Source organism: Emericellopsis cladophorae, assembly GCF_022114955.1.
Source record: "Emericellopsis cladophorae strain MUM 19.33 chromosome Unknown NODE_9_length_645218_cov_115_098568, whole genome shotgun sequence".
Lineage (NCBI taxonomy): Eukaryota > Fungi > Ascomycota > Sordariomycetes > Hypocreales > Bionectriaceae > Emericellopsis > Emericellopsis cladophorae.
Genome location: NW_026250934.1, coordinates 321,913 through 348,491, shown reverse-complemented (window position 1 = coordinate 348,491; position 26,579 = coordinate 321,913). Strand labels below are relative to the sequence as shown.

Sequence of the window (26,579 nt, the reverse complement as noted above, 5' to 3'; positions counted from 1 at the left end):
CTACCTTACCTTAGTCAAGCACTTCACCCTTTCAGGCTAGATCAAACGCATTGTCTGTCCGCACTGGGGTATCCCAACGCATACGTCGTACTTACCAGGTACCTAGTACTCCGTACTTAAGTAGTACCTTCCTACGTACTAGAATTAGACTTGGAATACTGTTATTTGTAACAATGTTATAATAGCAGTTATCTGGACGCACGGTGAGGATGTTCCGCGATTTTTCTTTGCTTCAGCAAAAAAGCATGCAATCGAGCAAGAAAGTGCACCAGTCGTGTACTGTAATGGTGCAACTAACTGTAGTCCCCTCGGCACCGCTCTAGTCTTGCGCTGGGCTAGCCGAGTCGCTACTAAGCTGTACCTGGCAGATAAGGTACCATTGATGGATGCACGCACATGGTTCGTGTGATGTGCAGCTGGTAACTTGCCAATTATGATCAGGTATGTGATTAATGTATTTACGCGTATCATCTGGAATTGCACCTGTCCCAAGGACCCTCGTTACGCTCCAATTGGGCCATTATTTCATGCAGTCATATCGTACTGATTCGTATCCTTCCAAATGCTTCTTTGTCAGGGTCACGCAAGGCGACATGGAAGCGTCTCCGCTGCTACAAGCCACAACATGCTATGACCTGGTGTATTCGATAGAAAACTGCTTTTTCGAATTGATACTCGGGAGTTGGGGCTCGTGGATCACATTGCGTCTCAAACGTAAGTACGCAGCACGGCGTTGGGAATTCGCAACATGCCAGGGCCTTATGCAAAGTATTTTAGAGGTCTCGCATCATCCGTTCCTATGCTTTACGAGATCGGCTTTGAGATAAAACTCACGAACTACCCATCGTGCCTTAGCCCACTGGTCGGTATTTGATCAGATCCTGAATCAGTGCATAATTAGACTCGAGTGTACGGATAGGAATATCCAGACTCAAGCTACTATTCCGTACTGGGGCCTCTTGGCCCGGGGAGCTCCACCTAGCCACGTAAGTGAATTTTCCCAATTCGGTAACCACTGACGAATCGTTTCTCGGCTTCTTTCTTCTCTTGTACAAGTAGTATAAAACTCGCCTTTTTAAATATCCCCTCGACCCCATCCTCAGACAGACTGCTGAGGGTGGAAGTCGGCCAGAAGAACTCTGTCCGAGCCTACAAAGGGAATACCAGCTTTCGAGTGCAATTGAGACCTCAGTCATTACCGGAAGTCGCTCTCGTTCCCGTCATTGCCTTTCCTTCACCTTTACCCGTATGGAGTGTGCGCCTCCCAATCTCAGGACCTGTCAGAGAAAGCGGTGAAAGCAGTGGTCACAGTCGGTATTCGAGCGTTCGCTGCATCACCAGTATGGAATGGCGTTGTTACTTGGCCATGTTGGTAGCACTCGCGCTACCAAGGCCGAGTCGATGTCAAGTCGTCCAATGGGACATTTCGAAACGTGTTGCCCATGGAAGCCTCCATGCCCGGGCGGAGAATACATTTGAAGAAATCATCACCAACGAGAAAGGGCAGGGAGGGTACTTCGCTACCGTGACCGTCGGTAGCCCCGGACAAGATCTAGTGATGCAACTGGACACTGCGAGCAGTGATGCCTGGGTGCCATACAGCGGAGCTTCCGTCTGCGAGAGTGGGGGGAGTGGATGTTCAATGGGAACCTGTGAGTATGAATCACCTGCAAGGGTTGTGTGGCATTGTTTAACTTGGCAACAGTCGATCCACACAGCTCTGATACTTTCAGGGAGGTCGCCCGAGACAAGTTCGAGATATCGTATGTTGACTCCAGCTTCTCGACCGGCGACTATTTTGAGGATCGTTTCGAGATTGGCGGGGCAGTTGTACAGAACTTGACCATGGGCCTCGGAATGAAGACCAACATCCCTTATGGATTGGTAGGGGTAGGCTATACTGTCAACGAGGCATCACTCTCGACAATGGGCTGCGAATATCCGAACTTGCCCGTTGCCATGCAGCACGAGGGTCTCATCAACTCGATCGCCTACAGTCTCTGGCTCAATGACTTGGATGCCAACACTGGCAACATCTTATTCGGAGGCGTGGACACGGCAAAATACACCGGCCCTCTGACCAAAATCGACGTAATTCCAGATGATGATTCGGATAACTATACTCACTTCTTAGTATCACTCTCGTCTTTGGAAGCCACAAGCCCAAGCGGCACGGATGTCTTGACCTCACCTGATGGTCCGCTCAATGTCGTACTCGATTCCGGAACGACTCTGTCATACTTGCCACATGACATGGCCTCAAAGGTATGGAAAGAGGTCGGGGCAGAATATCAGAGCGCCTTTGGTATGGCAGTCCTGCCTTGCTCACACGATGTCCACCCAGGCCATTTCTCTTTCGGATTTGCTGGATCCCACGGGCCTCGGATCAATGTAACTATGGACGAGCTTGTCGTGGATCTGACAAATGGGGAGCCACCCACATTTGCATCTGGTCCCTACGAGGGTGAACTTGTGTGCGAATTCGGCATTCAAAATTACTCAACCGGGCCTTATATCCTTGGCGATACGTTTCTCCGGTCAGCATATGTTGTGTACGATCTTGAAAATAACGAAATAGCTATCGCGGCCACCGACTTCAACTCGACGGATACCAAAATCGTCCCTTTCCTGAGCAAAGGAGCTCCAATACCCTCAGCCACGGCAGCAGGAGACCACAAAGAGTCCGCGGTGCCGCCGTTGCCAACAACGACTGGGCTTATTGCCGCTGAGGGCTTCCAAGACGGCGATGAGCTCGATGACGGCGCAATGGCGCTCAGCAAGTTTACACTTACTGGGATTATCACCGTCGCCATTTCTACTGCGTTGCTAAGCACATAGCAGTGCGAAGAACGCACGGTCTGCCCGATACAGCGACCAAACTGCTCAAACTCCATTTTACTCAAACTCCATTTTACGAATCACGATGTTGTAATAATTCTGGGGTTGGCTGGTCCTACTTTTAGCGAGGAGTTCTGGTGTTATCCGATCTTGGCGGTAATCATCTTCATACCTGTTTAGTTTGTGTACGTAGCAGGTAACAGCACCACACAATGATTTTAATGAGAATGCTGTTGCTGCCATTCTCATGACAATGATCCTAAAAAATTTCACCATCTTGTTTACCTGAATGAAGCCCGAATGCCCACAAGAATCAATAGGACGCTCAGTGCTCGCTCGATTGGGAATTGGCTGTTTGTTACTCCGTAGTCCTGCACGTAATTTGTCGGGTTAAGAGCCACAAGGCAGGGGCCGCTACGGAGCCGCTGCCCGCGCGTCAAAACGCGATTCGGTTTGCTCCAAAAATTTGAACCAGTCCGCCGTCCCATCACCAACTTGAACTTCTCAATTAATTTCCTGCGACCCTCTCTCAATGTCGGCCACGAGGATGGCGAGAGGTTTTCAGCGGCTTCCAAGCCGCATGTTTGTAACCTCGCAGCGATCCGCTTATCTGGCTCGACCAGTCGCTCTGTATGCCCTGCAATATCAATCTCGGCGGCCGTTCAGCTTGACAACGCTTCGTTTTGCAAGTGCAGCGCAAGAAGCGTGAGTTCATGATATCCAAATAAATTGATAGTACTGATGATCCGGTCCATAGTCTTAAAAAAGCCCAAGACGATGCCGCAAGTCTAACACCCGAATACGTGGCTGCCAATATGGCCCCGGAAGAGAAGAAAAGACTGTCGACGGTGCGCAACATCGGCATCGCAGTACGATTCCCTTCGCTCGGTCTCTTTGTTCAACGATTGGCTAACTTGACCCCTGATAGGCTCATATCGATTCCGGCAAGACAACCGTTACGGAACGAGTCTTATTTTATACCGGGCGAATCAAGGCAATTCATGAAGTTCGAGGCAAGGATTCGGTCGGTGCGAAAATGGACTCTATGGATCTGGAAAGAGAAAAGGGCATCACCATCCAATCTGCCGCTACCTTCTGCGACTGGCAAAAGACCGTGGACGACAAGGACGAAACATATCACATCAACCTGATCGATACTCCTGGCCACATAGACTTCACCATCGAAGTCGAACGTGCGCTACGAGTTCTTGATGGTGCTTGCATGATACTATGCGCCGTCAGCGGAGTTCAGTCGCAAACGATCACTGTCGACCGTCAAATGAAGCGATACAACGTGCCGAGGATTTCTTTCGTCAACAAGATGGATCGCATGGGCGCCAACCCATGGAAAGCTGTCGAACAGATCAACACAAAGCTGAAAATTCCGGCAGCGGCTATCCAGATACCCATCGGTGCGGAGGATGAATTCCAAGGCGTGGTCGACTTGATCGAGATGCGCGCGTTGTACTTCGAAGGACCTCGCGGCACGAAGATTCGCGTTTCAGACCAAATACCTACTAACCTCAAATCAATGGCAGATGAGAAGCGGCAACTTCTGATTGAGAAGCTAGCCGATGTTGATGACGAAATGGCAGAGCTCTTCCTAGACGAGCAAGACCCCAGCAAAGACCAAATCAAGGCCGCCATTCGCCGGGCCACCATAGATCGCAAATTCACCCCAGTTCTAATGGGGTCTGCGCTCGCGGATAAGGGTGTACAGCCAATGCTTGACGCTGTCTGCGACTACTTGCCATACCCTTCTCAGACAGAGAATATGGCTTTGGATAAATCAAAGGGGGAGAAGGCCGTCAAATTGGTGCCATACAATTCACTGCCGTTTGTTGGCTTGGCCTTCAAGCTTGAGGAGAACAACTATGGACAGCTTACATATATCCGCGTCTACCAGGGCACACTGACAAAGGGCTCATATCTGTTCAACTCGAGGACCGACAAAAAGGTTCGCATCCCACGTATCGTGCGGATGCATTCCAACGAGATGGAGGATGTTTCTGAGGTTGGCGCGGGAGAGATCTGCGCTGTCTTTGGTGTAGAGTGTGCTTCTGGCGACACTTTCACTGATGGCGGTCTTCCCTACACCATGTCTTCCATGTTCGTCCCCGACGCTGTCATGTCGCTCTCCATCACGCCGAAACGCAGTGGCGACGCCGACAACTTTAGTAAAGCTATGAATCGCTTTCAGCGCGAAGACCCAACATTTCGCGTCCATGTCGACCCTGAGAGTGAGGAGACAATCATCTCAGGCATGGGAGAGTTGCATCTTGAAGTCTACATTGAGCGCCTTCGTCGAGAATACAAGACAGAAGTGGTTACAGGTCAGCCTCGTGTGGCTTACCGGGAGACCATCCAGCGCCGCGCTGACTTCGATTATCTGCTCCGCAGGCAGACTGGCGGACCTGGCGACTTTGCTCGTGTTGCCGGGTGGATTGAGCCCAACGACCAGCCCGACACAAACCATTACGAGAGTCAAGTCATTGGTGGCGCCATTCCCGACAAGTACTTGAGTGCCTGTGCCAAGGGTTTCGACATCGCCACCGACAAAGGGCCTCTCTTGGGACATCGAGTCATCGGTTCGAAGATGGTGATCAACGATGGTGCCACCCACGTCACGGACTCATCTGACTACGCCTTCAATCTTGCCACACAGATGGCCTTCCGCAAGGCTTTCACGGAAGCAGGAGGCGCCGTTCTCGAACCCCTAATGAAGACGGTTATCACTGCACCCAATGAGTTTCAAGGCAACATCCTGATGCTCATGAATAAGCGTAATGCTACTATTCATGACACAGAGATTGGCTCCGAGGACTTTACTTTGACTTGCGACTGCAGTCTCAACGCAATGTTCGGGTTCAGTTCTCAGCTTCGCGCTGCCACCCAAGGCAAAGGAGAGTTCAGCATGGAATTCAGCCATTATGCCGCTGCACCACCCCATCTCCAGTAGGTTTTAGACCACTCCATGATTCCGCAAACAATACTGACATGTACCACAGGAAGGAATTGGTTGCGAAGCATGAGGCTGAGCTCGAGGCCAAACGTACAAAATAGAAACGAGCACAGATGGATGACACGTGTCATTGCGCAACAAATGTATACTGCTGTATATTTTGTAAAACATGTAGAACCACGGGTATATATATAGACTTGGATTGCCAGCATGGCCCTTATTGATGGACTGAGGAATAGAGCGACAATACTACCAGGCATCTTAGGTAGGTATGCGTGTTGTGACGACAAGGAAGGTGAAAAAGCGAAATCGCATCGACACCAGTCACAGCGCTAACAACATCGTCCTAACCACATTTTGGGACACTCCTACCTAGGTACGCGAGTCACTAACCTGTGAACTCCGTGACGAGTTCATCAAGTATTTTCTGTAACAGGAAGTCAAAATTTCTCGCCGAATCACTGCAGAAGTGAAACAGTGACTGTGCTCCCACAGTTTGGCATGTGGGTCATTATTAGCAAAGCATTAATTTTGTCACCCTGAGAACCCCTGAATTTCAGATTCGCGCCCAAGGTGCCATCCGTGTTTCCGCGTCTCCACGCGCCGATGATCTTGTTCGACCTCGCCAGTTGTTTGCACGCACTTGTCCATATACCCCTTGTATTCAAAAGCTGGATGTGATTCGAAGCTCTCCCGTCCTCGGCTATCCGGAAGCCTCCTCGTTGAGCAAATGCCACATATCGACCAACAAACAAACGACCGATACATGTAGCACTCCACGTCTTCGTTCCCGAAATCTAGACTCCGGCCGCGAAACATCGACATACCAACCAGGCAGAGTAACAACCACGACGTGTGAAGGTGAAAGCCCGTTGCCAAAATGAGCCAGGTCAAGAACCTGAGGGCTATGTTTGAAAACAAAGGCGATGACTCAAATCCCCCGGATAGGGGCAGATCTCCCGCAGGCTTCAGCTCAAATAGAGGTACGTTGTCACCTTTCTAGAGCACGGGGCCCACAGCATCCCACCAGCTCGGCTTTTGATGGCCGAAATCATAGCACGGGAACCCCATAGTATATGCTAGTCTGCGGTTGAGCCAGTCGCCCAGGACTTGTGTGTTCAACAGGCATCACAGAAACATGGCAACTACAACCCGATATATATTGTACTGACCGGCTGTGACGCAGGTTCAAACGCGTCCGAGTCTCCCAGGCCGCTCTCAACCGTTCGAACCAACTTTGTAGCCATCGAGAAGCACGGGCGTATTGGGCTTCGACGGGACCACAGCTACGAAACCAGTCCATCAGAGAGAGCTGCCAGCAATGAGTTTGACAATGAGTCTGCCACATCTGCTCCCACTGGAGATCTTGGACGAGCGAATCGGAAATTGTTCCCGAAAGAAACTATACCCGAATCACCACAAAGCTCGAGCATCGATGCTAAGGTCATGGTTTTGGACAAGTATGGTGATGAGGTCCCTAGCCAGGCCACATGTGGCACAAAAAAAGCCGCAGATTGGGTCTCTTCACCACCAGTCGGCTCTACAGATGGAGCAACAACCAGTCAAGGGCACGGCAAGGCCGCCACGGAGAGTGTGTTGACGTCAGGGGATGCTCCGTCCCAAGAAGAACGGCATGGACCCGTTGCGCAGGAACAGACACGGCCAGCACGGATAGCCGACAAGACCCAGAAGGACCCGAAAGTCGCAGCCAACTCGGGTGCCAAACCTCCGCCGAGAGCCAGCAGGCCAACAGCTGAAAAGCAAATCGTCACTGCTCCGGGGCGCGCGCAACCTCGAACTATTGCTGCCGCCAGTCACGGAGCGAAGACTACCTCCTCTTCAGGAGCACAGAAGCCGGGACCGATCAGGACCAACAATGTATCGGAACCCGGATTTGTCAAGCCGAAGCCGAAATCACCAACGAAGCCAGTCAACTTGCCGTCATCTCTGATGGCACCTACAGCGTCGTCTGTGTCAAAAGGCGCGGCTGCATCTGGCAAACGATCTGTTGGTCTCAGTTCTGGGGCAACTTCAGGCCGGCCTGCCAGTAGAGTGAGCGTGAATGGGCCTGCCGGAGGCCGGAAGATAAGGAAGCAGCGCTCTTCCATCCATGAATCACGGCCCACCGTGGGGCCTCCTCCTCCAAAACAGCCTTCGTCGAGTGTGGCCATGACCCATAGAGAAAAGCAAGTGGATGAGGGTTTCCTCGCCCGGATGATGCGGCCTACCCACTCATCTTCTTCCAAGACGAACGAGAAAGCACCCCCGACGCCCCCAAAGCGTTCTAGGCAACGCCAAAAACAGCCAAGTACCACGAACAGCCCACGAACATCCAACGGCTCCAAAAAGACTAGCGTCCCGACTGTTACTGCACGCTCCTCCTCTATGCCGTCGTCGAAAGGGCCATCTTTAGATCCAACGGAGGACGCCGAATCCTCTGGCGTTGAAGTCCTGCCTGGTGCTTCTAACGTGACCAACGGTATGAAAGGCAATGACAGCAGCAGCCAAGCTGGCTTGGAAGAGCGAGCGGCTTCGCGCAATGGAGCTTCGGGTTTGGAGCAGCAGATCCCTGACCTAAACTCTGATGAACAGCTGGGTGGGGTGGATGGTTCTGCTGAGCTCGAGAAGGTGGACGGAGAAGTTCGCACGCCTTCGCCTAAGGTGTCTTTGACTGAAGGCGTTCTTCCATATCAGACCGAACAGGTACATTACGCAGATGCTGATGATGCCGCAGTGTCGGTGCAGCCAAATGGTTCGGCCGCGAGCGTACAGCTACCCCAACAGGAGCAAGATACCGCATCCTCAGCTGAGTCAAACGAGTCCATTCAGGCACTTGAAGAGGTAGAGGTCTCGAGCATGCCTTCTGCGATTCGTCCCGAGTCCCAAACAGAAGACGGCTCCAATGAGTCAGCAAGTCCTTCTCCTTTGCCGACTGCTGATCAGCCAAGCTCCAAGACCATGGCAGAGAACCATTCCGTACCCGAGGAATAGTTTTGTACTATCAGACACCCTTATCCTGGGAATTCTCATGGATGAACGCACCGCACCGTTTTTAGCGTTGACTCTTAAGCATAGCATGATTGCACCATTTTTGGCAGACTTGTTTTATCAAATACATTACTCTAGAGTGAAACTTCCTTGCTGTTACATCGTACATCACTAGTGATACACTATCAAAGTGCACATATATACACACAAGAGCATATCTCTTGAAACACCACGCGACACTCAATTTGTGCGGCATAGCAGTAAACCACCCACTTTCCGAGCCAGCGCCTCTCGAGACTCGAGTACTCCTTGCGAAGTAGCGACATAAAGGCATTCTCCCAAATTGAGGCCCGGAACGACCCCCCCTTTCAAATGCGCGGAGAGCCCACGCGTGAGCTTGCCGAGCTCCGCGATATTGACTGTCATAAGTCTCGACGGCTTGCTAATTGGGGTAGCCTGTGAGAGAACCGGCTTCCCGTCCCAATATTTCATACCCAGCCATAGCCGCATTTGTGCCACGTTGGCCGTTGTGACCTTTTCCGGCTCCTGAGTGATCATTTGTTCTAGTGTCGGAGGTTTCGGCCCAGCTCGGTATACGTGAGACAAAAATCCCGATCGGTGTAGGGCAAGGGCAAGATTGAGATTGAATTTGTTGTTCGGTACGGATGTGATCGCCAGACGTGCTTTCGATACGTTCTGGAGATGCGAACACATGTTCGAGATGGTCTGGACGGAGGGCATGCTGGGCAAGTGAAGCCCCAAGTTGGGCTGACCAGAGTTCGTGCGGTCTGGCGGTTTTCTCCAAGGTCTTTCGCTCGGCTCGCCGTGACGTTGTCGTTCAAATAGGTGTTCGTCGATAATCTGAAGATAGCTCAGTACCACATCAAATTGATGGAAGTGGAAGCATTGTTCTCACCGTTGGTAACCAGTGACTCGGCCTCAACCAGCATTAAATACACCCTGCAAGCCTTCTCGCGCATGCGTTGCTTCTGGGTGCTCAAAACCGGTGGGTGAGTGTGCAATAACGTCGAGAAGCGCTGGCACAAAAAGTTCGAGACGTGAACACGACCAGCGCCGCGAAAGACTGTTGCTCCACATTTCCATTCGCTGGCGCGCCGAAGACGTCCGCTTCTTTTGCTGACCCTGCGGCACTGATACCCTTAGCAACCTCTTCGCGAAATCGCCGGCTTTACATGTACTTGATGCAATTGCAGTGGCGTTGTAACCGCCGTATGCTCTAGGCACACCTTACCGTGTATCACTCTGTGGTCTATGTGATTGAAGACTTACAGCCTCGTCAACGTCTTCGTCGCCTTAGCCTCCACAAGTCCAGATGAGCCTTGTATCGCACTCGTGGGAAAGCGGTGAACTGGCCGAGTGCAAACGTATTTTGATAATGGCATTGCTCAGTCGCCGTGCATGCTTTATATGTTCGTACATAAGCCAAGATAATGATACATGAGTAAGCCAGGGCGTCATTAAGCGACAAGCATGCTCCTAGGCAAGCATAGTCCGCAAAGACCTCCTGAGATATCGCCTGTAGCGATATACCACAGCAGCACCCGCAAGCACCATCGGACTAACAGCAAGCGCAAGAAAAGTCCTCAACAAGATCTTCCCCTGATGCTCGCTTCTTCGGATCACCTCTCGATAGCCCTCATTGCCAAAACTTACCCTAGCATACTTCGTCTGCCATCCCCAGCTGGGTAGATTCACACTCATGAACTCCTCCAGGTATTTGCGTAGTCTGTATCGGTAGGACAATACGGAAGATCGCATTTCCACATAATTCTGCAGCGCAAGATCATTGATAGCATGAGCGTCTGGGGCCCTGACTTTTGAGTATTCAGCCAGAGCCCTCAATCTTTGGGATGTTGTGTCCATGGCTGCAGGTGACTCTTGCGTAGGGTCATTGGTCTCGTCCAGGGCCGCATGTTTGTCCATTATGGAAAACAAGACGCGAACATCTTCCATTCCCGCGTTCATGCCCTGGCCATAGAAAGGAACCATTGCATGTGCTGCGTCCCCAATCACAACACCGGAAGCGGCGTAGTGGTATGGACGACACTTGATGCTGATCAAGGGCAGATGGGGATTCGTTTCAAAGGACTTAATCAGGTCAGCCGCGGGTATAAGATCGGTGACACCTGGAAAATGCTGGTCAAAGAATGAGGGTAGCGTAGTAGTATCTTTTTCGAGCATCGCAAACTGTCCACTTGGCAGAAACAGGGTGCATGTGAAGGATCCATCCTTATTCAAAATCAGCAACGATAGCGTTTCCCCAAGTGATTCGTTGAGCTTACCTCGCTCGGGATGGCGATGAACATGAAATCCTGGCCCGGCCAGATATGAAGATGGTTGGGTGAAATGCGAAATGCAGTTTCACGATACTCGCCTTCAGATAGCTTCCTCGGCGGTAGATAGAATTCGCACCACAGAGTGTCGATGTATTCTTGTTGGTAATCCATGCGCGAAAACTTCATCAAGTGATAACGCACGGCGGAATGAGCACCATCGGCGCCAATCATCAAGTCAAAGCTGATCTCAATCTCTTGCGGCCTGCCGCTGTCCGGCGATATGCAATCCTTCCTCTCGAACCATGCCTTTTGTGTGCAGAAGTCGGCGCCTGTGAGCTTGTGGTTGAACAGTAGCTTGACATTTGGCATAGAATCAAGGATGTCCAACAGTCGCTCATTCAGACCAGCACGATCAATGGCATAGATGGCCTGCTCATCATTAGTTGTCTGTACCTTTGCTCAATGTGAGGCAGATTGCGCATGGCTCCACTTACCCTTCCCTTCGCGTCGTAGTCTTGAGAATGTTCGTACAAGTCTCCCAATGGCCCTCGGCCGTGTACCATTCGTCCTCTCATTGGTACTGTCGCTCCCATGACATGTTTCAATAGGTCCGAGTTGCCGGAGTCTCGCATCGCTTTGATCCCACGTTCAGATACTGCAAGGTTGATAGACCGTGTGAAATTGAGAGGTATGATGCCGGGATTTCTCAAATCTGCGTTAAAAGATTAGCCTTGGGCAGACCAAGGTATAATGTAATAAGAGAAAAGGTATATCCAGTAAGTCCGGCCGCCTGGCTGCTACAGTAGAGCGACAGTTGCTGTTTGGGATGTGGTCGTGACGACGGGGAGGAAAATTTGGTCCGCACGCGACATACAAACCGCCCTACTCACCTGGTCTCAGCTCGTACAGCTCTACCTCGAAGCCTCTTTGCGCAGCATACAGAGCTGCCAAAGACCCGACAGGTCCGGCGCCGACAATGGCAATCTTTGGAGCCGACTTCATGTTTGGGTACCTTGGTTGTAAGGTCAGAGTCGAAAAATCTCGCAAGGGAATTGTTCCTCATGTTCTCGAACCTAAATGGCACACGGACAAGTAAAGCCCGTTGCGTTACTGTAGATCCGAGGGAAGTCTGCTCAGTCGCTATAACAAAAAACATTAATAATAGAGCGATTGAGATGGCGTGACATTGACTCACAATAAGTCAAATGAGCACACGACTCATCGGCGCGCGCACTCCATCACTTGTTGCTGGCTCTACCACTGTTCCACGGGTCTGCCCAGGATCCAGTCTTCGGTTAATAATTGCCTTACCAATACGGGCAGACTAACTCAGTGCCCGGAAGAACAATGAAAGCCTGAAACGCAGCCCTCTCAGATGAAAAGTAAGGTACGAGCTTAAGTAGTACGCTAATTTCGCATGGAGTTACTCAGTAACCTACATCATCACTTCGTGGCACAATTACTAGCGCTGCGCGAAGCCCATCACAATTCCAGTCACCTGTCTCGTACCAGCCAAAATCAACATCTTGATGATGGACAATACCGACTTGAGAGCTGCGGCTAGTCCCAAAACCATTGTATCTGAGGGACAAAGTTCACCAAAGGGACGCCCTCATGCAGTTCCCCACATTGAACTTTGGCTGATGTTCGGGTGAGGGGCACTTTTTTTCTTCGGCTGACGACCATCACCAACGCCTCCGAGCATCCTACTGTAGTCGGCACAGTAAGCCTCTGAAACAGTCAAATTTACCAGAGAGTTGAAGAGCACTTCACGCTCACCCATCATGACCGACGAACAATGTGCGGCGAAGAAGAAGTGCATGGGATCGGATTGCGACAATGATGCTGGCTCATTGCAATGTCCTACTTGCCTGAAGCTCGGGATCAAAGATAGCTTTTTCTGCTCCCAAGATTGCTTCAAGAAGAACTGGGTAACCTGCCCTCGTCGGAAAGCAGGAGAAAAACGAACTGACTGCCTGGCTAGGCCACACACAAGCTTATGCACAAGTCGCAAAGCAAGTTCGATGTGTTTGCTGATGCCTCGGGACAGCTGACTGACAATCTTCAGGCAGTGAAATATACAACCCTTTCCCTACCTTTCCCTACACTGGGCCACTCCGACCGGCTTATCCTCTGTCCGAACACCGAACGTTGCCGAAATCGATTCCGCATCCCGTTTGGTGGCAAGATGGAAACCCGAAATACAGCAGGTCGCTGATCAATCGCAACAAGATCGAAATACTCGATGCCGCAGGCCAGCAAGCCATGCGCAAGAGCTGCAAGCTGGCTCGCGAGATTCTGGACATCGCCGCGGCCGCGGCCAAGCCTGGCGTCACAACAGATGAGATCGACAGGATTGTACATGAAGCATGTATAGAACGCAAGGTGAGAGCGGCGCCGTTAAAAATAACCATACAGAGCTCTGACGCGCACTTCAGTCGTATCCTTCGCCACTCAACTACAATCACTTTCCGAAGTCTTGTTGCACATCACCGAACGAAGTCATTTGCCATGGTATTCCTGATAAGCGACCGCTGGTTGATGGCGACATCCTGAACATTGATATCTCTATATATCACGAAGGGTATCATGCAGATCTTAACGAAACCTACTACATTGGTGATAAAGCTAGCGCAGACCCCGAGAACGTGCGGGTTGTCGAGGCAGCGCGAGAGTGTCTCGAAGAATCGATCAAAGCAGTTAAACCAGGTGTACTTATCAGAGAGTTCGGCAACATCATTGAGAAGCACGCGAAGAAGAAGAATTGCAGCGTCATCAGGACCTACTGCGGCCATGGAATCAACAAATTGTTCCATTGTCCGCCTAACGTGCCCCACTACGCGAAGAACAAGGCCGTCGGAGAGTGCAAGCCTGGAATGACCTTCACAATCGAGCCCATGATAGCTCTGGGCAAGTACCGTGATGTGACGTGGCCGGACAACTGGACGAGCACCACCATAGATGGCAAACGGACGGCTCAATTCGGTAAGACAGCACTCTTGATTGAGAAAACTGACCTGGTTGCGCTAAATCATGTCACACAGAACACACCCTTCTGGTCACGGAAACTGGCGTCGAGATTTTGACCGCCCGCACCGCGAACTCTCCCGGAGGACCAGTATCTTTGCCCGCAGTCGAAAACGGCGCTTCCGCTTAGGTAGTGCACCATGCCAACTAGCGAAGGATAGACCTCGTCTGTCGAGCACGATTGGCTACCTTACCCTAGCTTCTTTCCCCGAGTCAATGTAACAGTATCTAATACATTTTACGCGTAACGGCAGAAGAAGCATACAGTAGGTGTGGAGTAGTAAGGGCAGGTAGAGGAGTTTTGATTGCAATGAACTGCTATTGATCATCGAAGACCCTTGATCGAGCAATGGGTTGCGCGATTCCCTGTGTAGCATGTCTCACCAAGAATCTGTTTGCGGGAACTATTCCTGCAATGGCTCAGTGAACTGCGAGGCTCGTTCAAATAGCTCCACTTGAACAGTTGCCGTCTGAGCTTGAGGGTCCCAGGGTGAGTCTGGAAGTGGCACAGCCTGGCCCGCGTACGACCAGAAAATCTCTCCACAACATCGGCGGGCTACCGCAGCTCCTGCCCTCCTCTTCCACCAGATCCCCCACCCAAGGTCCCAAACCACCTCACCTTATCTTCCTTCTTACACTCAGTCTCCAACCCCGAAGTTCCTATCTCTCAAGTCATCCTGAATTTGCGAGCTCCTTTGTTGCCTAACTCTGGGTTCCCGTGCACACTCCAGCTACAGGCTCTCCGAATTCGCAAATCCGGACTTTTCGGTGTCGAGTGACGTACAGTACGCCATAAGCGAAAGCTTGCGATACTGCTCCACCACATCAGCCCTTTGCGCCGTGATTCTACGCTACAGCGAGCTCGAAGTACGCAGCAGTGACTATTGCGAAGCACGAATCGCACTCTACCACCTCCGACTTCCGAGAACCACCGACAAGATGATGTCTGGCGAAGCATGGCTCTTCCTTCTGGCCGTGTTGATCAACGCGGTCAACCTGTTCCTCCAGGTTTTCTTCACCATCATGTATAGCGATCTGGAATGGTGAGTAATGCCCCACCCCGAAGCAACAAGAACCGAGCACATCGAGGCACGCTGTTGCCCAGGGCTTTATTCCCTCCTCCACACACGCTAGATATCATCATGCGTACTGACATGCCGAATCAGCGACTATATCAACCCTATCGAACTTTGCAACCGCCTCAACACGTACATTATCCCCGAAGCGGCTGTCCACGGTTTCCTCACTTTCTTGTTCCTCATCAATGGTTATTGGCTGCCGCTAATCCTGAATCTGCCGCTTCTGGGCTGGAACATCAAGAAGATCGTCGACAACACCCACCTACTGGACGCGACTGAGATTTTTCGCAAGCTGAACGTTCATAAGAAGGTGCGCATCATCCGATTTCTTTCCACTTAATTCACTAACGATATGTAGGAGTCATTCGTCAAGCTTGGCTTCCATCTGGTCATGTTCTTCTTCTACCTCTACAGCATGATCGTTGCGCTCATCCGTGACGAGTCCTCATAATCCGGCAACGCTTAGTCAACGCGCTCTATGCTGTCCGGCAATGCGGAAACAGGACAACGATATTACGATCGATGACGAAAAGATGGGCTATATAGGTTGCTTTGTTGGAAATGAGCATTGGGAGCTATGGTCGATAAGGGGACCGCATGGGTTGCAAATGGCGAATAGAATCAGCGCAGCTCACAGTTAGGAGAGACGCGACTCTGTGCCACATGGACAAAGCCGTAGTACACGGCACGTTTTTGGCGTTGGGGCTTCATGTAGCGCATGATTGAGAAGTGGCACCTGCTTTACTGTAGAGCTATGTCTCTTCCCAGCTGGAGCTTTTAATTTAATGAGCCGGATTGATCAATTGCCAATCTGTACCTCGAGTTTGGGGGGATTCTCGTACCGCAATGAACATGCTGGTTGGGACAGCCTGGATGTTACTTGTGCGAGACCATGATACTTATATACATTTTCACCCTCCCAATATCAACACTTGCTGCTTGACAGCTACATCTCAATACATGGACAACATGCTTTGTCCTACAGGTACCGTGGTACCAGAGACTTGTGCTTCGCGCCATGTCACGTGACCACAGGTACGGCTACAAGTCATCGCGTTTCCCCGTAGCATTTTCTAATTCTACATCCGGCGCAATCGCTACCAAACTAATCAGCAACATGACTGGCTTTGGTGAATACCCGCCGAACATGGCGCCACAGGACGCGCTTATCGTGCGTCAGCAATCTGAACCCGATCACGCTGTGGTGCCATATGCGGCGGAGGACCTATCAAGACCTAAAGCTGGTCCCGCCAACCCATTCAAGGATGGATCTGATGCACTTGGAAAACGCAAGAACGTGCTCACAGGACACGCCGAAGAGGTATTTTTGAGCGAGCATACGTTTCGAAGCAAACACCGAGCGGTAGAGCGTAGTGGGAGGCCAGAATGGGAGGGCTCAAGCGACACATATTCGAAGGCCGACGCCGCTAAGATACGAGCAGCCAGGGAAAGCAAGGGAGATGCGACTATAGCAGAAGGAGACGGCGCCTATGTTGGACCATGGGCGCGATACGACCAGACGCAATACGAGAGAGTCGAGGATGACGCAGAATTGGCGAGTGACGAAGAGTACGAGATCGTGGAAGAAGACGACGATGTTGTGGACAGCGGCACGGTCGTCCAGGCACCTGCGGAAGCTCTTGTGCGTCGAAAAGAGGCGGAAGAACAAGGAGATGAGTCGACAAACTTCCATGGCTCCGAAGAGTTCGACTACCAGGGGCGCACATACATGCACGTACCGCAAGATCTCGACATTGATCTGCGCAAAGAACCCGGCAGTGCGACCAACTACATCCCGAAGAAGCAAATACATGCCTGGAAAAACCACACGAAAGCGGTTACTGCACTTCGATTTTTCCCCAGATCAGGTCACCTGCTCTTGTCCGCAAGTGCAGATACTACCATCAAGATATGGGATACCTTCCACGAAAGAGAGCTGCTGCGCACGTATTCCGGCCACTCCAAAGCAGTGTCCGATACATCCTTCAACGCATCTGGGACACAATTTCTGTCCGCATCGTATGATCGCATGATAAAGTTGTGGGACACCGAGAAGGGCGTTTGCATCAGCAAATTCACTACGGGGAAAACTCCCCATGTTGTCAAATTCAACCCGGATCCAGAGCACGCGCACGAGTTCCTTGCCGGCATGTCAGACAAAAAAATTGTTCAGTTCGATACACGGTCGCCGAAAGAGACCGTGCAGGAGTACGATCACCACCTGGCCGCAATCAACACGATCACATTCGTCGATGATAATCGCCGATTCATGACAACCTCGGATGACAAGTCATTACGCGCTTGGGATTACAATATACCGGTGCCCATCAAATACATCGCGGAACCCGACATGTATCCCATGACGCGAGCGGCGCCTCACCCGAGCGGCAAATACGTCGCATACCAAAGCTCCGACAACCAAATACTTGTCTATGGTGCGAATGACAAATTTCGCCAGAACAGAAAGAAGAGCTATCGCGGGCACAACAATGCTGGAATGGCCATTGATCTCGACTGCAGTCCTGACGGCCAGTTCCTCGCCTCGGGTGATTCTGGAGGTTTCGTGTGCTTCTGGGACTGGAAGACGTGTAAAATGTACCACAAGATGAAGGCCAGTGCGCAGGCGGTCACTTGTGTTCAATGGCACCCACAAGAGACCAGCAAAGTGGCGACTGCAGGCATGGATGGTGAAATCAGATACTGGGATTGAGTGAGCAGCTCGAGCAGAATATTTGTACAATTGGAAAGCGCGCGGTCTAAGACTGTTAAGCGCCTGAAGCGTATCTTCATCTTGGGTCCTCGCCCTGTGCTGAAGTTCTCGCCCAAGTTGGCGGCGTCAGAACCATCAAGTCGATAAGACTATGCACAATTTCGGCGGCCGCGAGGGCAGTAGTTTCTCCATGGTTGTCGAATGGTGGGGAAACCTCAACAATGTCCGCCCCGACGATCTCCAATCCACCGAGGCCTTCGAGAATAGCCAGCAACTCTCGAGTTGACCAAACTCCAACTTCAGGGCTTCTAGTCGCTGGCACAAGGAGATCAGTATCTTCCGGGAGATGCACCGACACTTGCAGGAAAATATAGGGCCTTTACCTGGCGCAAATGCAGGATCCAGAACATCGATATCGACAGTGATGTAGACCTGCGTGTCCTTCACACGATTTACGAATCTGATCTATGACTCCCTGGACACCGCAAGTGTCAATATCCCTCGCTGTGATAGTTGCAAATCCACATCGCCTATCGTTCTTCATGTCCCCTTCTCCTCTGTTCAGGGACGCTCAGATTTCGACATGGATGGAGGAATTTGATACAAGTCCCAGAGCGAGGTTGTGAGCGCACTGCTGGCTGTCTTTTCAGTGCTTACCTCTTCATGTGCAATATGTAAGAATATTCCATGATTCAGCCCCCTGTGAAAAGCGACAGTTTGGAATTCCTCGTGGCACATGGCAGCATACGCATAGTCGGAGATCCCGCCACCTGCTCTCAAGTCAGTCAGATGATGTAGGGATTCAAAGGCATGGTCTTCATGAGGCTCTTCTCTTACCAAGAACTTTGGGATCCCTCTTGTCTTGGAGATGAGTTTAGTATGCACTGAGAATTTTGTAGTTGAGCAGCATCGGGGTCAGGTTCACCAATGTGGCTATCGAAGTGCACCACCGACACGCGGCCCCAGTTGTCATAGGTGCCTCTGAGGGCTGACGATGTCGTTGCATGGTCCCCTCCTAGTGTTACGATTCTTGGCACATCGGACTTGGAACCATCAGCGGGTGGCCGAGCTGTAGTCAGTCTATGAGCCTGATCGAGTGTCTTTATGGTTGCACGAGTGTCAAGCCAAGTCGTAGGTGCATCGCCATAGTCCACAATTCTGGCCCAGCCTTTCAATGGATTGCTGCCTACGCGATGAGTAAGTCTGCGGCATTGAGTGCAAGTAGTTTGCTGTGAATGTATCTGTGTATGTGTCGAAGCCCCATGCTTTCGTTAAGCTTCCAGTTCTGATGGCCGAGGTACCATAACGAGCTCGGGGTGCCTGGTGACCGTCTTTAGGAGGTTCAAAGTCAACTCAATGTACCTTTCTCGCAATTCTAGGCAGTCCCAGAGCTTACCGTGTCGAGTGGTGCTCCCAGCGCAGCAATGTCGTATCGCTTCATGCCATGGCTATCATTGTCTTTCTGGAAACATTGCGCATGGGCGACGCCCGCAAACGTATTGAGGCCAGCACAGGCTATCTCGGATACCGCTATCGGGGTTTCGTCTGCAGGACACTGCCTGAAGCCTAAACGTTTCTGTACTCATCCTGCCACCCAGGAATCGACAACTTCAGCCTCTGCTGGGAAATTGACGCCAAAGACAAGGCCGGAGCCAGCAGTATCATGTTCTTGATACACATCTCGAAGCGGGTTGATGCAAGTGCTCCTTCCTGGCTATCATTGCAGGATTCTTTCCCTCACGTCATCATTCGTCTATCATATCGTACTCACTTGACAAAGTCGCTAGCGCTGTTCTGTCTTAGCAGGCAATATCCTTATCCAGGTTAGTTCCAATATCGGGCAAGACTTATCTCATCCACAGTGCTAAACTATAGGTAGCTAGAGTTTTCCACCAGCGCTAGCGAGTTTGTCGAGTAAGTACGGGTACCATGTCCGGAGCCACCGCTGCTGTGCTACGCTCCTTACTAAGCCTCTCCGATTACGTCGTTCACAACAGTAACACATCTGTTTTTGAACTGGTAGGCACTTTTTACAAATAGAAAGTAGGCATCATGTACTCAAAGGATGTATGGTCGTTCTCCAGCGTGGGGGTATCCTTCAATTCTCAAGTCTACAGGGCTGAGTTGATCAGCCGGCGATGTGTGCGCCTCTGACCCCTCGTGATGCGTTCCTTGGAGCGGCTCCGAGGCATTGGCTTGATTGGTTTACACAGTTGGCACTGAGCATAGGTACATGTAAGCATGCTGCCCAGGTATCCATGGACACGGACCAAGGGACCAAAGTCCACCAAACCGTGGGGTAGGCGGGGTATGCATGCAGTACGACTCAGCTCATCAATTGCTGTGCGTATCCGCTGACTCGGTCCCCTAGCGTTGAAGACTGAGACTCAATGGGGCAGGGACGTCAACTTCCCCCGTGGCGGCTGGTCGCTGGTACGTACTGTACGCACGGGTAAACACATCCACGATCCATCACTTGTCCCCTTTTCTCCGAGACTGATGTGCAGCATGGAAGCAACACCGGTGCCTCCAATCCCAGTTCCTCGATTATGTTTGGAACTGTACCGTTCGAGAACCATTGGAAAACAGAAGAATGGTAATCGGGATCGTCGTTGATCCAGGATCCTAGATACCTGGGTGTCGTGGGCTCGTGATGCACCCAGCGGAGAGCAAGGCAGCTGGTCTGACCCCAAAGATGTAGGGATCACCCGCAATCCCCAGAGCTAGCCCCCCATTCCCCACAAAGTTCCCCGACAGGAGAATCCCTGATCACGTTCCCCAATTGCTTGGTTTTCTCCAGACCCCGGGGTCGTCCTGTTTTCTCTTCTTCTTCTCAAAGGGCCTGCCCGATCAACAATCGACTATTTGCAGAGCATTATGTGTGCCGATCAGCTCGCGGCATCAGTCAACGGGTCTACGCCCCCAGATCCCAAGGCCAAGGCCCAGAACAAAATACGAAAGCGTGCGCCAAAGGCGTGTCTCTCTTGCAGAGCACGCAAGGTTCGTTGCGATGTCTCGCAGCGAGGCCGGCCCTGCATGAACTGCTATCTTGATAGCGAGACATGCGTAGTCACGGGTAGGGCGTCTAGGTTGTAAGTTGATCACATGCTCATCCGTGGTCGTTGATCGCGATAGCTTACATATTCCCACGTAGCCGTCGATCTCATCGCGAACCTGCGGACAGTGTACGAGCTTCGTATCCTCCATACCCTCCTCCAGATGGATCCGAGAGACAGACTGCGGAGGCTGTTGTCAAGTCTAGGCTTGATGGGCTTCCAATGCCCCCGCCCGCCGCGTCTGTACAGCCTTTGTCCACGGTTGAACAGGAGGCAACAGATACATGTGCGCCCGAAGCTACCACTAAAGTAGATGACCGGCTTCGCGAGGACGCGGGTCAGGATACTAGTGCAGAGAATTTTCACGTTGCACCACCCGGACCCCTTGCGACGACGCGATCTCCCGAGGAAGTCCGGCCACAAACACATGGTGAGTTGATTCACTGTTCTCGCCCCAACGGTAGCTGACCATGTCCACCTAGCCTTCCAAGCTATGCCTTACTCAACAAGAAGCCTCATGAACGATACTGGATTTTCGCTTGGACACAGTCACTGGAGCTTGGATCATCCGGTGGGACTCAGCCCAGAGGTCGTCTATTCATACTACCCGTTCTTGACGATCAGCAACTTGCCGAACATCCCTCCCCAGGACGTGAACTTTCTCGAGCTACAAGGATCTCTACGCGTGCCGACACGAGCTTTCCTGGACGAATTTCTGCAGCAGTACTTCCTCCATGTCCATCCGTTGTTGCCACTGGTGAATGAAGGAGAGTTTTGGAACATATACACCCCAAGACAGAGCTCAGACGGCGCCAACGATAGAATTTCCTTGCTGGTGTTTCAGTCTATACTGTTTGCATCGTGCAATTTTGTATCCAGGGGAACCATCAAGGCTTTGGGCTACCCAAGCATCAGAGCTGCCAGAGGATCCTTGTACAGGCGTGCCAAGTTGCTTCACGACCTGGAATCAGAATCATCGCCACTCGCCATCGCACAAGCAGCACTACTCTTATCGTATTGGTCGCCCTCTTCGACTAGGAATCCGAACACTTCTTGGCTGAGCCTCGCCATACAACACGCGAAGGCCGCTGAAGCCCAGCATTATGCAGCAATGCCGCTATTCCCCGCCGAAACGCATCCACTGCAAAGGAGAAAACAGAACATTCTGAAGCGGATTTGGTGGTGTTGCATCATCCGTGATAGAACTTTGGGCTTGCTCATGCGGCGACCTATACAGATTACTAGAGCGCATTTCGACTTCGATTCGAATCCAACATTTGGCCTCGCCGACCTGGCGGATGAGTTCAACCGATCCAGAGTATACAATGGCGAGACCAAGAGATGCCTCGGTGGCATTTTGGCCCAGCTCATTGACCTATACATTGTTTTGACCGATATACTGATGCTTGTGTTCCCACTGGACGACACACCGGGCTGGGGTCGAGACATGAACCCCGAGGACGTTGGCCGTGTGAAAGAGTGCAAAATGGCCCTCAGGCGATGGAACAAGGACTCCACCCTCCGGTTTCCCATGTTCAGCGGTGCACAGACAACGCAGTCGACGGCCGGGAGGAGGCACCAGTGCAGTCACGATTCAGTGATCCTCTACACCAACCTCATGTACATGTACTATCACTCGACCCGTGTCGTGCTGTGCCATCACGAAATTCTTCACTTGGCTATACTGCAAGCCGCACCCAACAGCGATGACCGTATCACAGGGGACTTATCCGTCATCTATGAAAACCGACACGAGCTCCAGGATGCTGCTTCTGGGGTCACCGAATGCCTGAAAGAGCTCGTTCACCTCAAGTTGGCCCGTTGGCTGCCCATCTCGGCAGTCGCATGCACTGCGCTGCCTCTTGTTCTGAACATACTCGACGTCAAGCTATCCTCATCAGCAAATGAATCCAATCTTGACTCAAGCGCTGCTTCTGCGCTGAAGCAGCATCGGCTGAACATCCTCATTGAAGCCATGCGGACCTATCAACCACAGTACGACGGCGTGGACTGGGTCAGCGAGATTATCCGGCATATTGTCAATCTTGCTCAGATTGAGAAACCAGCTTCCCGTGAGCCAGGCACGAAGGTTGGCATCAATGATTGGACGGACATTCTGGCATCGCAGCCGAGCTCATATCTCCGGCTGGCATTGGCCCTGGATCTAAGTCTTAGCAAGGGAAGACTTCCTGAAGACGGCGACTTCCCCGTAAGCCTCCGCGGCCTCTTCACTGGTGGCTTCAGCCCGCTCAAGTCGCTCGTCGATGCCAACAGATTCGGTGAGCAGGCCAGGGCACCAGACACTAAGTTTTCAGAGTCGCAGCGCTCGAATATCGACCAGAGGCATCAGTCGCAGGAAGAGCTTGACTCGCAAGGCTCAAATCAATCCCCTACTGATTCGTACATGACCAAATCAGACGAGGCGGCACATGAGGTCCTTCGCGACCAAATACGTTCTTGCATTAGACTTGATCGCCCAGCGGGCACCAACATGCCCCCCTCTGAAGGACTCGATGGACTGGGACCGCTGGGCAACGATGTCTTCTCGCTGGATGAGTCACCCAACTCAACAAGCGACTTTGGTGGCATGTACATTGATGGGCCGATGCCTGACGTCTCTGCGGAGTGGATCGAGAACCTCTGGGGCGAAATGGGCGAAATGGAAGACAAAACAGACAGGGACACTGCAAGGGTCCTTCTGGAAGCCTTAAAAGAAGGCGACATGGGGGAGTGTGTACGCTGAGTTCCATGGAGAGTAACCCCTTGTCGCGTTATTGGAAAAGCCGAGATTGGCTCATGATTATTACTAATTATGTGGAAGATTTATAAAAATTGTGCTGTACGTAGCGATGCATGTTGTAGCACAACCAAGTGCATGGTGTAAGGTTGCAAGTTGGTAGCCAGAAAGCCACACGATCAACTCCATCGCCCAGATATTGCTACAAGCCATGATGAGGCCTCCTGTGCACGCTTTGTAAAGGACCCAAAATCAATGACGCCAACCAAATGCTTCAAAACGCAAAAAACTCCGCTGCCCCAAAGGTCGGCCCCATCAGCCAACACCAGTCCCGACCCCCTTTTCCCCTGACGATCCGCAGGCAACCAGGATATAGCATCCCCGGTATCTCGCACGACCACCCCAGAAATCATGTCGCCATCTGGCCGACAACACGAGCTAGGAACCTTGGTGGTTGTGGGGGAATCTTATCGACGCCCATTTTCTTGCGAGGCCTGAGGGGGCAGTCGCCACCGCAGGTTGGGCAGCGAAGCACCTGATGCTTCGACCACACCCTAAGACACGAACATATCCATAAATCCCTACCCGTCCGCGTTGTCAAACTGTCGGAAGCCACGTGTAGACCTGCGCGGACACCGCATTCAATACAGAACCGGCGCAAGGAGACGAGTGTATCTGCCTGGGTTGGCTGTCGGTGCCGCACAGGACGGCCTAGGCGGTCGATGTAGGCCGTCTGGGACTGCAACGCATCAAAGCAGTCTGGTGATCGTACTTTGAAGCAGATGTAGCACTCAAAGTTGCCGGGGTGGTATTCTTGTCCCTTCTCGCTCGGCCGATGTTGGGGGAAGTCTTTGGCCGCACGCATGACGAATTGCAACTTGTCTAGCGGATCTGCCATCGCCTGAGGATTTACAGTGTGGTTGAAGAAGCGATTTGTTGCTGATAGGTGAATGAGACTCTCGTAATCAAGCTGTGATATGATCATGCGCTGGAGCTCCGCCGGAAGCTCAAGTAAGGATGGGCCCATTTCCTTCGATGTAGGCATGTGATGTCGCGGGTGGATAGTAGGTCGTGTGTACAAATCACAGGAGAGGTTCCGAGCACTGTCTGGCGCCATGCTTGCGGCAGGGCCACGATTGATCTTATATAACGTTACGGTCCCGCCCTACCGAGCTGTCAAGCTCGATCGACCAGGGTCGACGCGTGCCAGTGCTGAGCACCAGCGTGGAATTCCGGCCGGGGAGCTGATCCGGACGTCTGGGATTGACGGGGTTCGGCAGTCAACAAGGGGGATAAATTGTGCGCACGAGGCACCTGTTCGCATGTCGTCGATAAGCGCATGCAAGCCAAGGTAGAAGGGAGAGGCAGCTGCTGAGCGCGAGTGATTGATTGGAGGTGGTGTATGGCACATAGCCAAGGGAGATAGGCTTGTTGGAATGCTCACACAGTATGTATGTGAGAAGGGCAGCATAGGGGAAACACACGGCTGCTGCCACCACCTTCACCAACAGGAATCAGGGCAGCAAGAGACATCTTGCTTGCCTTGCATACACGTCGGTATGCGTATGGGTCTTCCAGCTCCCAGACGTTCTTATGCACGCTGTGATTATATAGGCTGCAACATCACCACCTCGATGACTTTTATGCCCGCGTTTCATCGGGAGATGAGACATAATTACCACGCCTCGGAGAATGATCAAGGCCGCTAAATCTCAAAGCCACTCAGTGCATGGCAACAGCAGGGCTGCTGTGGTCGTACGTAGACTCGGTGCATATGCTTGCAAGCTTGCCGGTGTACTCTGTGATTCGGGTCCAGACTCGACCTGGTGAGTGGAAATCTGGCGGATAGCACCCTGAGTTTGTCATTCCAAGTAGCAAGTCACCCTGGACGTCGAAAGTGATGCGCGTGATTGATTCATCAAGCAAATATGGACCAGTTGTGGGGAGCAGACAGGGTAAGACATTTGTGCGACCCTGCGCCGCAAAGCGATTGCGGGCTCAGTGTTCAGACAAACGTTGGGTCGGCGGATAACGTGCGGCGACGGCGATGAATCCCTCTGGTGAAAAGAAGCGAGAAGTCACGGTGATTCGGAGACCGTGACCAGACACCAGTGGGTCACCATTCTAATGAACAAATTGAAGCCAGGGGCTCAGGTGAAGAAGAACCAGCCGCAGGTCGGCCAAAGCTCGCGAGGAAACTCTTTTCCCCCACAGCAGAATGATTCCCAAATCTGAGGGGGAGAGTAAAAAGAATCTGCACCAGCGAACGTATTATTATTATGAGGGCCTGTCCGTGGGCAATCAACCAGTCCAATCATGACAGCTCGTCAAGCTTTACTGTTGGTCACTGCCATCACCTTGCCAGATGAGAGAGATAGGGTCCAGTGCGCGGAAGCAAGATTCCTCGACTGCCTTTGGAAGGCTGACATTTGCCAATTGCTGATCGTCGAGCGTAATTTTCTTTAGAGACCGCCAAGTTGCGGCGGATCGGCAGAAGGGATCTGTGTTAATGGACAATTCCGACGGCTTGGAAGTTGTCCGAACGTTCCTTCGTTTGATTGGTGTTACCAAACGCCAATTTGAAAGATCCTTGCCCTCTCCAACTTGTCAGAATGATGACGAGTCACGCGGCGCGGTATGTGCTTCAGTCCCACGCAAACTGCGATTCGTGTTCTGTACCTAATCATACAGACTACAGTATCCGTACTCCGTGTGCAACTTGCAAGTGTCTTTGAGGATGCACAGCCTCGTGCCCAATTAGAGGCTAGTGTCTGCAACATGCAGGGGCCGGCGGCTCTCCCTTTGAGTTTTTGGAACTCGAAGCCAAAGGCGCGGCTATAATAGCCCATCCGTCATTTGTAAATGGGGGAACATTATCAATGTCC

At 51.8% G+C, this 26,579-nt stretch overlaps 8 protein-coding genes across 8 annotated transcripts; 7 read left to right on the top strand and 1 right to left on the bottom strand.

The window, feature by feature from the left end:
• Positions 1–1,635: 1,635 nt before the first annotated feature.
• J7T54_000682 (aspartic-type endopeptidase-like protein) lies at positions 1,636–2,838 on the top strand (the record flags this gene model as incomplete). Its single annotated transcript, XM_051504528.1, has 4 exons — positions 1,636–1,652; positions 1,734–2,091; positions 2,266–2,305; positions 2,579–2,838. 4 exons carry the CDS (start codon positions 1,636–1,638, stop codon positions 2,836–2,838), a joined length of 675 nt encoding a protein of 224 aa, XP_051364036.1.
• An 815-nt stretch (positions 2,839–3,653) lies between these two features.
• J7T54_000681 (Elongation factor G-like protein) lies at positions 3,654–5,901 on the top strand (the record flags this gene model as incomplete). The annotated part of the gene is made up of 3 exons (XM_051504527.1): positions 3,654–3,707; positions 3,767–5,793; positions 5,847–5,901. The coding sequence occupies 3 exons, from the start codon at positions 3,654–3,656 to the stop codon at positions 5,899–5,901; spliced, it is 2,136 nt and encodes a 711-aa protein (XP_051364035.1).
• A 779-nt stretch (positions 5,902–6,680) lies between these two features.
• Positions 6,681–8,791, top strand: J7T54_000680 (uncharacterized protein; the record flags this gene model as incomplete). Its single annotated transcript, XM_051504526.1, has 2 exons — positions 6,681–6,783; positions 6,987–8,791. The coding sequence occupies 2 exons, from the start codon at positions 6,681–6,683 to the stop codon at positions 8,789–8,791; spliced, it is 1,908 nt and encodes a 635-aa protein (XP_051364034.1).
• A 2,111-nt stretch (positions 8,792–10,902) lies between these two features.
• On the bottom strand, positions 10,903–12,087 carry J7T54_000679 (Kynurenine 3-monooxygenase-like protein; the record flags this gene model as incomplete). Its single annotated transcript, XM_051504525.1, has 4 exons — positions 10,903–10,935; positions 11,092–11,514; positions 11,580–11,599; positions 11,976–12,087. 4 exons carry the CDS (start codon positions 12,085–12,087, stop codon positions 10,903–10,905), a joined length of 588 nt encoding a protein of 195 aa, XP_051364033.1.
• A 782-nt stretch (positions 12,088–12,869) lies between these two features.
• Positions 12,870–14,242, top strand: J7T54_000678 (Peptidase M24 family protein; the record flags this gene model as incomplete). The annotated part of the gene is made up of 5 exons (XM_051504524.1): positions 12,870–13,016; positions 13,070–13,104; positions 13,158–13,470; positions 13,524–14,070; positions 14,130–14,242. The coding sequence occupies 5 exons, from the start codon at positions 12,870–12,872 to the stop codon at positions 14,240–14,242; spliced, it is 1,155 nt and encodes a 384-aa protein (XP_051364032.1).
• Positions 14,243–15,051: 809 nt separating this feature from the next.
• J7T54_000677 (ER-derived vesicles protein ERV14) lies at positions 15,052–15,642 on the top strand (the record flags this gene model as incomplete). The annotated part of the gene is made up of 3 exons (XM_051504523.1): positions 15,052–15,155; positions 15,279–15,501; positions 15,550–15,642. The coding sequence occupies 3 exons, from the start codon at positions 15,052–15,054 to the stop codon at positions 15,640–15,642; spliced, it is 420 nt and encodes a 139-aa protein (XP_051364031.1).
• Positions 15,643–16,308: 666 nt separating this feature from the next.
• J7T54_000676 (Pre-mRNA-processing factor-like protein) lies at positions 16,309–17,901 on the top strand (the record flags this gene model as incomplete). Its single annotated transcript, XM_051504522.1, has 1 exon — positions 16,309–17,901. One exon carries the CDS (start codon positions 16,309–16,311, stop codon positions 17,899–17,901), a length of 1,593 nt encoding a protein of 530 aa, XP_051364030.1.
• A 4,275-nt stretch (positions 17,902–22,176) lies between these two features.
• On the top strand, positions 22,177–23,700 carry J7T54_000675 (Cutinase transcription factor 1 beta-like protein; the record flags this gene model as incomplete). Its single annotated transcript, XM_051504521.1, has 1 exon — positions 22,177–23,700. One exon carries the CDS (start codon positions 22,177–22,179, stop codon positions 23,698–23,700), a length of 1,524 nt encoding a protein of 507 aa, XP_051364029.1.
• Between the last annotated feature and the right edge of the window lie 2,879 nt (positions 23,701–26,579).